Source organism: Delphinus delphis, chromosome 4 (assembly GCF_949987515.2).
Source record: "Delphinus delphis chromosome 4, mDelDel1.2, whole genome shotgun sequence".
Classification (NCBI taxonomy): Eukaryota; Metazoa; Chordata; class Mammalia; order Artiodactyla; family Delphinidae; genus Delphinus; species Delphinus delphis.
In genome coordinates, this window is record NC_082686.1 from 41,743,586 (window position 1) to 41,755,744 (window position 12,159).

The 12,159-nt window shown below is 32.8% G+C and overlaps 1 protein-coding gene across 1 annotated transcript in view; it reads left to right on the forward strand.

The window, feature by feature from the left end:
• Positions 1-12,159, forward strand: part of EPHA3 (EPH receptor A3) — a 362,146-nt gene that overhangs the window by 308,469 nt on the left and 41,518 nt on the right. Inside the window, exon 11 of the mRNA XM_060010492.1 lies at positions 4,673-4,858. Within this exon, the coding sequence (XP_059866475.1) occupies positions 4,673-4,858 (186 nt within the window). The remainder of the gene's footprint in view (positions 1-4,672; positions 4,859-12,159) is intronic.

The following is a 12,159-nucleotide window of genomic DNA, read 5'->3' on the forward strand; positions in this document are numbered from 1 at the left end:
AGCCAGGTATCTAGAACATAGTAGTGTGAGACAAAGCATACTCATTAAAAATGGTATCTGATCAATGAGATAAAGGGAAAGACTATTTGTACTGAATCACTTAATAATCCTTGACGCTCATTAAAGATTAAAACAGATCCTCTTTTTCCTTTCTTTCTTCAAACATATTTGTAAAAAATTAGACATATGCTGCATTTTCAGAGTTTTGCAGCCAATAGTCTCATTTGCCACATTAAGGGCGATAAAACTGTGCCTATTTTGTTTGCAAATATGTATATCTTCAAGGTTGGTTATGCTTCACCTGGAAGATTTCTTTATAAAATGCACTCCCAATTCTAGTCTGTCTTGATTAGCCTTTAAATGATTTGTCATTAGCAAGATAGAATATGAAATCAAGGTTTTGAAGGCTATCATTTTTTAACATTTTGTTTTGTAAAATTTTAAATGTCTACAAAAATAGATGAAATTGTAAAATAGTATAATGAACCTGCATGTAACCATTTCTACAGCAACTTCAATCACAGTCCACTCATGACCACCTTCTTTCATTTATACTCTTACCCACTTCTTATACCTTTTAAAATTAAAAAAAAAAAATGTTGTCCACAAAAAATTAGTAATCATGCTAAATTGATTAGCACCTATCTTCTTTCTTTTTTAACATCTTTATTGGGGTATAATTGCTTTACAATGGTGTGTTAGTTTCTGCTTTGTAACAAAGTGAATCAGTTATACATATACATATGTTCCCATATCTCTTCCTTCTTGCGTCTCCCTCCCTCCCACCCTTCCTAAACACCTATCTTCTATTGTTAAAGGCTGAATCTTTTATTAAATGACAGAACTTTCACAGTCAGTTAAATATACAGGAAGACTATTTGTGGACTAACTCTTTAGTTTTCTGTCAAAAATTTTATACAAAGAAATAGATATAACAGAAACTCTCATTTATACATTGAAAAACCAGAAGAATTATAACCATATTGCAAATTACAAAATTAAAATTGAGGCATGAATTAACTTTCTCAAGGTAGTATAATTTTGTTAGTGAGGAATTCATAATGACCAAAATTCCTAATTTTATTCCTCAATCCAACCATTATTTCAAGGTTTCCTGAAGGTAGAAAATATTTAATTCCTATTCTGTGCTAGACATTCACATGATTTTAATTTTATTAGACTTTTAAATAGGTATTATTATCTCCATTTCACCAGATGAGGAAACAAAAGCTGAAAATGTGAATGGCCCATGGTCACATAGATATTAATTAGGAAGCCAAAATCTGAAGCTTGTACTTTTCAACTTCAAAGTTTATGCTAGACACTAATGATCACAATAGTGCCTTCTAAGATTTTTTTGAAGATGAATTGAGATAATTCATGTATAGTGCTTAGCTGACACAACAGCATTGTTCAGTGTGTCTTTTTATTATTCTTCTCTTATTAAAACAGTGGAAGGAGAATGGGCTTTGACTAGTGTAGAGGGTCATTCCACTTAAACACAAGTGCATTATTTCCTGTTTTAAATGAAATTAGCATAAGAAATTTTATTTTGAGCAATTGTGCATTGTGTACCTTAAATCAAAATACAGTGTACCCATTCTCATAAAGCATATTTTATTTCAAAGGGCAAATAAACACTGATGCACTTAATTATTTAAAAAATCAAGTAGTGTCTTCTCAAATGAACTTCTTGTAGCTGTGCTTTTATTTAGAAATGACAGGATCTAAAGTTTGTTTCTCACAGGTGCAAAGTTAATTGAACCATGTAAAATTGGCTAGATGGAAAAATCAGGCATTGCGTTTGTCCAGTCTTTGTTAATTTTTCCAACACTGTTCTTTTAAGAACAGTTATTATAAAGAGAATTGAATTAATATGTAACATTTCTATCTCTAGTATAATGTATTTGTGACAATTTCTAGTATTTATCAGATAAAATAATCACATTTCTAAATTTTATGATTTTTTTAAATACTAGCATTACTGAAGCACCATTTTCTGAATTTTGAAGGTAGATAACATGTCCATATGTCCAGCTCTCCCACTGAGAACAAAGGAAGAAACACCAATTGGGCCACTTGAAATTCAAACTCTTCCCCTTGATCTCCCTAGTGAGGTACTTTCACAACATTCTTTCCTTTACAAATACTTGTCCAATATGACATTAAGCTTGTTATCACCGTGATCATCACAGCCATCTCTTTTTACAGTAATACAGAATTTGATATTTTAAAAAGAACTTTAGTATTTATTCTTCTCCTTGATCTAACCGTTAAGAAGTAGATAAATATTTATCCTTTTTTTTTTTTTTTTTTTTTTTTTGCGGTACGTGGGCCTCTCACTGTTGTGGAGCACAGGCTCCGGACGCGCAGGCTCAGCGGCCATGGCTCACGGGCCCAGCCGCTCCACGGACCGGGGCACGAACCCATGTCCCCTGCATCGGCAGACGGACTCTCAACCACTGCGCCACTAGGGAAGCCCGATATTTATCCTTCTTAAAGTAGGTTTGAACTCAAGGAAGAGAGAATGACTAACACTTAGATGGCACTTACTATGTGTCTGGCTCTCTTCTAAGTCCATTCTAAGGGCATTCTATGTACATTAATTCCTCTAACTGCACAAAAATTTTATGAAATAGACAAAATTGGTGTCCCTATGTTATAGATAAGGAGACAAAGGCACAGAGAGGTCAAAACAGTCACTCAAAATAAGTGACAGAGGCTGAATTAGACCCTAGACAATCGGCTCCAGAATCCATGCTCTATCTCACAGTTCTGTACTGTCTGTCCTGTAAACTAACAAGTGACTTGCCACTTAGAATAAATGTCCATGACTTCCAAATTTAAAACACTGTCCATTACACCCTATTGATCCATGATAATGGCAGAACTTTTTTTCAGAATATGAAAATTCATGATGGATGCCTCCTTGTGGTTTGCCCAAACTTAATGTTTACACAGAGTGAACTGGGGTTTTGGGCAATGTTCTGAGAGCCCTGCATAAAGAAAGAAACTCTTAGTCTTGTTTACAAATTTTTAACAATGATTTACTTTGCATCATAACTTCTCCTAATGCTCACACATCTATAATGGCATATTCTTCCTTTGATTTAAAAAAAGATCATTGAGTGTTCTCAAGTTCTGCCCCTAATTCTCCCCATAATCCTAAAAAACACTCTAGCTGCAGATATTACTATCATCTCTGTACTTCCTTGAGGGGAAGAAATTAGATCTGCCTTTATTACCATTATATCTCCGTGTTTTTCATAGTATCTGTAACACTGTTGCCAATTGATGAATATTTATTAAATAAATGTATGAATACCTGCTTTTGGACATTAAGTGACTTTGACAAGTTACAGTACATGTCATTGTTTTGAAAACAGTGGCAAGACTGGATTCCTGAGCAAGGGAGGGTCAAGTCTAAGGGAGTTTAGAACTTTCTGGAGAGAAGCAAGTCATTTGTAGGGATGCAGCTGGTAAATCATTAGGACAACCTGCTGCTTTTGTGGGTTGAAGGACTTACTTGGATGAAAAATAGAGAAGTATCTCACTACTTGACACCTTCTTTCTGGCTGACCCATGGAGCATGGGCCCTGCACAAAAACTCACAGTGAAAAGGTTGGACCAAAAATGTTTTTCCATTCCATAGAGAGCCTAAAAATTGATCATGTAATTTTTCTTTTCAGAAAAACTTTCATTTGCTGTTAAAAACTATTTTTTAAAATGTTGTACAAAACCCATCTAATAATCCACACAATATTAGGATTTCTTTCTTGAATGAGGAAAAATCAATATGTGGCACTACTTTATGGCAATCACTGTGGCAGCATTAGAGACAGAGAAATGAATGTAAAGGGTCTCTGCTCTCAAGGAGCTCAAAATCAAATGAAAGCGTTATGGGTGAATCTTCTCAATAACAATGTATGTGAAGGTAGTGACCAAACTAGTTCTAGGCAATTTTATATCAATTAAATTAGACTACATGAAAGTCAGCAACACTCCATATTCAACAAATTCTGATTGTGCATTTAAGACAACTTTTTTATTGAAGACATTGGATCTAAGAAAATATTTCTACAGTAATTCTTTAGATACTATTCAATACTGTTAGATTATTTTTCTCTTTCCAGAGCCCCAGAGAACTTTACAACTAGTATGTGAATAATACAACACACCCTACTCCATAAAATGACTTGATAGCTTATTTTTTTATTCCCATTTTCAGAGAGCTGGAATTTACAGCTAAATTGGCCCTGGTAAAAACAGAATACTGATAAACATCTGAAATTTAATCCAGTGTTTAACCCATTATATTGGCACTGATGCTGGTTGATTATCCTGAGGAAATGGTAGCTATGAGAACAAGGAATGAAAAAATCTAATAGATATAACTTTTGACTTCCCTCTTATTCTTTCATATGTCATTATTCATAGTGTAGTACTTCAAAATACATGAGGCTTATCACAAGGTCCATTTTCCACCAGGGTGTGGATGTCCTGGGGTTTCTTATTACCATCTTCCAAAATAATTTGGAGGCCTACAAGTGTACATCTTGCAGGTCAATTATTGAATTGGAATTATTGAGAGAAAACAGTTGCTCCCTACTGATGATTTTTTTATAATATAATTTCTTACCTTTTCTTGTTTTGTTCTTCTGCATTCTAACAGGTGAATTTGGAGAGGTGTGCAGTGGTCGCTTAAAACTTCCTTCAAAAAAAGAGATTTCAGTGGCCATCAAGACCCTGAAAGTGGGCTACACAGAAAAGCAGAGGAGAGACTTCTTAGGAGAAGCAAGCATTATGGGACAGTTTGACCATCCCAATATCATTAGACTGGAGGGAGTTGTTACTAAAAGTAAGTGAAGTCATAAGACTGATTTTGTGTATGTTGAGCAGAGGTTGTGTAAACCCAAAGTCAATAATTTAAGAATTTTGGTCTTTTTTTCATGAGTACCTGTTAGTCTTAACCAAAAACAAAGCAAAACAAAACGGAAAAAAAAATCAAAAAACAAAAACAAAACCTCAGTGTTTTAGGGTTAACATGTATTTCTTTGACAAGAGACCAAAGACATTTAACTAGTATTATTTTGACAGTGCTATTGTAGACCTTAAAAAGCTTTAAAAATTTAGGATCTAAATATTGGACTATAGTAATATATGCTGATTAAACTACAGTTGAGTGAATCATGTAGAACTTTCTGTCATGTAGAGTAGCAAGGAAAAAACAATGACTCAATTTTGACAGAAATTGCTGGGAACTCCTGGCTAGCTGCCTTTTCTTTTACTGTTCACTAGTTTCATTTAAGCTTCCAAATATTTACCCCCCTGGCTTTAGGGAAATTATGAGAGTTTTGGGAGTGCTTCTGAGCTGTAAAGATTGGAATCACATTAGACCCAAACCCTTTTCTCCATTCTCTGTGGATTTCAAATAATTCTCATCTAGAGTCCCAGATGGATTCTTGACTACTCTGGGGAAGCTCTGGCTTACAGCCTGCGACAGAGATCTGAACTTATTTCCATGATGATTTCTCCATCCAGGCTCAAAAGGGATCCCATGAGACAGATATGTGATTTTTGGCTCCAGTCCCAATGAAAACCTCTTGAGAATGCTCTGGGATGTTGTTTTTCTCAAGATTTTGGGGCACAAGATGAAGAATAAGCTAAACTGGCAGTAGCAGACTTCTTAGAGTGAAAGACAGCATATGGCAGGGAATTTGGCATCCTTTAGGGGATAATTCATTGGCACCATATTTACATATTCTGTGGTTACCAACAGACATTGCACATTATATTTTTCACAATGATATTTTTCTTTAACATTACGTGGAGCACTTTCCAAATGGCACTAATACCTATTATCATTTTTGTATGAGTAAAAAGGCAATTCCTTACTCACAAGAGCATGGTATAATTGAAATATACTTTGATTTCCTTTAGAGTTTTTTAATATAATAAGTGTGGTTAAGAATTTAACAATGTAGGAGAACTTAACCATAAACTATAAGCCCATATTAAGTCTTGTTAGAAGCATATTTTTCCCTCTGTACTCCTAAAAGTGAGGCTACATTAGTTGTAACACTAAAATAAGTTCTGATGAAAAATGTCTTTTTAATTTTTAAAAATGAATAATAAAAATACTATTAATATTTAATAATAAAAATTTTAATAATAAAAATACTAAGGATTGGGAAAAAGTATGAAATATTTGTTCCTTCAGGGCAAGACCATATCTATAGAGTATCCTACTTAATATCCTTAGAATTATAGAATCATGTCTCACTGGGTTTTTAATAGTCATTTAACCTTTTATTTTCCTCCATATCATTCTCACCAAGTGGTTGTCCTTCAGATCTTGAGCCCATTGGGAGAGGAAACTCACTTGTACTTATGTATCCATTCTTCTTTTAACTATCAATTTTCAAAATTCTCAATTTTTTTTGTTACCAGTGTTATGAGTTATTATTATACTGTTTGGTTTTGCTAGCTATTTCCTATAAGTTCATTTACTGAATGATAAGCAAAATTAAACCATAATTATTGTGGAAGATCTTCTTTAGATATAAAGATATATATATATATATCTCTTATATATATATATATATATATAAAGAAGATCTTCTTTAGATATAAATGGAATAATCAAATATGAATTATGGTCACCTGGCAAAGAAATCCATAAAACAACCCCTGAGACCAAAATGCAGGAAAAAAATGCATTAAGAAAAAAAAGGACCTTTAAAAATCACAGGTATTATACATTAAATGTCTTATTCAAGTAGGAGTCTGTAACATTCTAATATGAATTACAGCTGCCTTATTCTTAGAGTGAAAGTTCTAAATTTCATATATCTCCTTGGTCAAATAAGCATGCAAGAGACTGCCAAATCTGACTATATAAATCCCAGTCATCTCATATAGTGCAAGCATAATAGAGTAGCAGACCTAGAATTAGATTTTGAACTCTTTTAGTGGCATATTTAAAAGCTCTAAGTCTGGCATCCTGTTACAGCTAGAGGAAATAGAAATGCCTTAGAATAAAGTTAATAAGTTGTATTTAATATATAAACAAGGCAATTTTGTCACCAAATAAATTATTTAATCCACTCCTATCATTTTATTTGTTTCCTGAGAGTATATGACTGCTAAAACAATCTACCTGCAAAGTTCAGAAACACACACACGCACACCTAGAGATACAGAGCTTATAATTTAATGAACAAGTTGTATTTAAAGAAGAAAAGAAATCATATTGGTATCTGGATTAAGAATCAGAGGGTCAGAGTTCAAATTCTGATTCAGCTCTACTGGTTTGTGAGACATCTGACAAATCAAACCACTCCCAGAGACTTGTAACTTGTAACGTGGAATTAGCAGTTCTACTTTATTACTTCCAGGTCCTTGTAAGATCAAATAAGATTCCATAAGAATATGTTCTTAGGTGGAATAGAACTATGCAATCTAAATGACCACTTCTGGTTGAATTTGAGAAGATTTTACCAGTTAATCTGGGAGTGTAGAGGAAAATTCTTGAAAACAATTCCTTTTTGGCTTAAAGATAATTTTTTATTATTGCTGTTAACTATGTGCTTTGAAACACTAAGTCTATTATAATGTATCATTTTCAAGTTAGAGAAAGCCCTTTATTCAATAATTATATTTTCATTTATTTGAATTAAGCCATAAACAATTTTAATGGTGTGGTTTTGAGCTTGATGGTCTTAAACAAGAGAAGGTGAGAGAGTCTCTGATCTTCAAAGTAGCAGAAAGCTGGGGGCACAGTCCTGCTCAGAACTTGGTACTAACATGTGTTATCAATTTTAGTTGAAGTTCAAAAAGATGGAACTTGTTTTTAGCAAATGTTTGATATTTCTGCCATCACACCATTAGTCAAAAGATGTTCAGACTCCATCCAAGAAGACTTTCCATTGGTCACTTTTCACCTAGTGCAATAGAAGGAATTATATAGGATGAGACTGATATGCTTTTTGTTGTTATTTAGGGATGGATTATTTTCTACAAATTAAAAAATAATAATAATGCAACTTAACTGTAGCCTTGTACTGTTGAGGAAAGCATGGGCAGACCATTAAGAGGATTTCTAACACTGAAAACACTTCTGTATTGGTGTGAGTGTCCACTGCACACCAAAAGCTTAATCATTTGTTTGCATTGTCAGCACATATGATAAGGAGATATTACTGGAATAAGTTGTCATTCTTTAGTGACAATGCCAAATTATTTCTATTTCTTGTTTGCCTCTCTCTAAAGCTTTTCTTCAACACTTGTCTCAAGTCCATGTCATATTTTTTAATAGACAATACAAGGGAGAGTAGAAATATTGTTCCTGTCCTTTCCTTAAAAGTATTAATTTCATTTCAAATTAAGCATAAAGACATTTTAAAATTTTAAAGTCAGCTTAATGTAAAATTTTCAATGTGTTAAGATTAATAGAGTATGGCTGGTTAAGGAAGAGTTGGAGAAAGTACTTCTTAGCCTGATTTTGAAGAGAGAGACTATCCTTAGCTAGCCTGAAATAATAGACATGGTATGATCTATTCTAACTGGCACTCTGTTAGGAGCTGGATTTAGAACTACAGACAAACTAGAGTTGGTCCCTGCCCTGGTTAACTCATAGACCAGTGGATGTAATAGGGATCATTCTTAACATGAATTGTGTCCTGATTAAAATGGAATTTGGAAAAGGTTGTCCTGTATGTTTATATGATTTAATGTGAAACCTACAGAAAAACACTCTAATTCAGTTCATTACAATATTTCTATCAGTCAGTTAGTTACAGTACATGGAAATCTATAACCAAAACATTTTCTAGTTTCTAATCAAAAGTGATTCAAATCTTCTTTCCTGAGAATAGTAAGGCATATTTTGTCTATTTTCTTCAATTTTGCTTCTCCTGTTTATACTTTTTTGCTTCCACCCTGATTTGATTACATGATACTAATGATGAGTACTGGCTGCTAAGGTCAAAGATTTTGATTTTATAAATCCCACTCATGTTGGAGTGTGTACAAGTCTTAAAAACAGACAGACTTACTATGTAAGGCACAATTACTGTTAGTAGGAATTAATAGCATTTCCTTTGGAAATGAATTACATTTCAATAGTTTATAACATTTAAATCATTGATACATACATTTTATGTTTGAATGAAACTATTTTAATCTAAGACCAACATTTATTTGATAATTGCAATAAAATTTCTATATATAGCTATATATTTATCACATTATCCTGCTGTTTTTTTTTAATAGACTATGTGATTAAGAAGGCGGTGAAATAGATAGTGTTGAACTTGGAATTCTTAGACATTTTGAATCACATTTGTTCTGTCAGCAAACAAAATGATTAGTAAATATCTCTGAGCCATTGGGGAAATGAACCGATTGTAAGAGACTGATGTGCTTCCTTTAACCCTTTAATTATGAAAGATCATGATTTTTTCTATACTCATAAATCAATTTATGAACAAAAGCAAAATTCCACTGCACATTTTGTTATGCTGATTTTTGGTGGAGTTTCATTTCAGCCAAGCAACAATAATTTCATTGATTTTAATATATATACTCAGATGTATTTAAGGATCTCTGAGGGCAGTGAATGATATAGGTTCTTGAAGAAGCTGATAATGTCATTTCTAAATCAAAATACACATGAAAGAATGTGCAAACTTTGATAGAAATACATTGCACCATGTGCAGATGAGCTGGTATCTTATAAATAATTTCCAACTACATTTAATACATATTAGAACTAGTTCTAACCACTATTGCGCTTTTCCTTTAACTCTGTTTATCATAATCAAAATCACAAGGAAAAGTAAGTGAAGATCCTGCTTTCCAAGGTAGAATATTTGATTCTGTTTACTTTTTGTCTGTACATTTGGGTTTGCTGAATCTTTGAACTTAATGCAAAGCACATTTTCAGACTTGCCCATCTTAACTGATGTGTTTACAAATACCTAAATTATAGAGCTAAATGCACCCTGGTCTGATTTCTGAATGGTCATGGGGCTTTGGCTTAATTGACTGGTTTGATTTTTCAGCTACTTTTATTTCCCTTGCCAAACATTTTACCAGACATGCTAACAAGAAATGAAATGGTCATAAGGCTGAGAGCCAGAAGGAAAAGAGTGATAAGCAAAGGTCTGGGTAGTATACAAACACGGTAACTGGCCACTGTAATTGAGAGTTGACTGTGGGAAGCAATATATCTGTAACTACATTCAAGGGCTGCACTGAGTTTTGCGAGCATGTTATTCTTCTAAGAATTATATTAAGGAAGAAATATAGACACTTATAGTGATGTATGGAAAACAGGCATGTGCAGGATTTCATTCATTTGATTGTTCATTCATTTCATTTCAGATTAGATCTCTGGGATCAGTTCTTAGGTATTTGACTTGCCAGTTCAGGAGAAATAGAAGTTTCCAAGGAAATGTTGAATTTTCTCTTTTTTCCTGAATATTGTTAAATCAAAGCTTAATTAAAATTTTGAAAAAGCAAGTCTGGAGGCTCAAGGTTTTGACTAAAATGACTTTTCAGACATTATCAGATTATTTTTTGAACGTGTGGAAAATTTTATTAACATTAAGTTTAAAAAGCTTTACACCAGTGTTATACCAAGGCATGTATAATGTTTGATATATTACCCAAAATATATAACTAAATCAGTGTCTCAGTTGACAATAAATTGCTGTGTCAATTTATTTTTACATATATGAAAATCTAAGAAATTTTACAGAATTTAAATAATTTCCTCACCTCTAAATAAATAAGACATACAGCTTAGTATATATTCACGTATTAAGCATAGTAAACATCAATATAATCTTCACGGTACTAAGCCATAATTCACAACCAGTATGAATTAAGGAAAGGAAAGGAAAAACAAGGAGAAAGGAAAAACAAGGAAAGAAAGCTATTTTCTGGCATCAGAATGGCACACAAACCACGATGTAGAAGGAACACATGAAAAAAATCATGCTTGCTCTACAGTTAGATGTACATGGATGTTTGTTTAAAATCTATTATGTGCTCAAGGTTTTTCATGCTTAGTCAAGACTTAATGCAAGTCTTCTAGACTTGGGAGAGAAGGGAGTTTTTTTTTTCTTTTTGTAAAATGATAGATTTATAGTTAAAACAATATCATAGCAACAATAAGGGAAGTGAATTATGCTGTGGTAATATGTGTAGGCTTTGAAATTGGAGTTACATTTTACTGTAATAATTTCTGAAAGTGCTACAGTCTTCAGAGTCATTCTTTCAATTTGGAATGATGTGTAGAATTGACACCCAAGAATTGCCTCAGTTATTACCTATAGTTGAAGATTTATTCTATTTGTAGATCTATGTATCAGTATACTTAGCACCTTTGTGTCTTTGTGTCTAATGCTTTTTCCTATTTTAAATGTTTCCCTCAGTGTACATTTCCAAAAGTAACAGCATAATATATTCAGGTTGCAACTTCTGGCTTTATACTTACTAGCTGTGTGATGTTAATTACCCTCTATATATTTCAGTTTTTTTCATGTAAAAAGTGGAAATGATGATAATTAATGCTAGTATATGTAAAATAATTAAACCAGCACCTTGCACACACTAAGTACTGTACAAATACATTTAAATACTTGTTAAAATGTTTAATGATGTTTAAGGCCCATATTTCCAAAATGGTTATTACAAGTTACTACCAAGAGCAATTTTAATTTTATTTTTCTTTTAAGCATAGCATGGATTTTATAATTTTTAATGTGTTAATTGAATACAGATTATAATTATTAGTCTTAATTGTTTTGTCTAATTCACATATAGGATCCATGAAGGTAGGGACTTTGATTTACTTGCTTCTGACTAACCAGCACAAGAGAAAACACCTAGCATATAGCTCTGCATATATCTGTAGAGAGTGTAAATGATTGTGGAATTCATGACTCTATCTTGGGCTTGAAGAAAGCAATATCTGATTTTGTAGTTCAGCTAAAATGCAATTAGAGTGAAGAAAAGGGCATATTTTGTGTTTAAGGAAAACCATACCAAAATGCCAGTTTAGATATCATATAAGTTATAGGCCCTTTTCTGAAAACCAATCTTTCTCGATTTTTTTTTTCTATTGAAAGCTAGTTTTCTTGTTAATAGTAA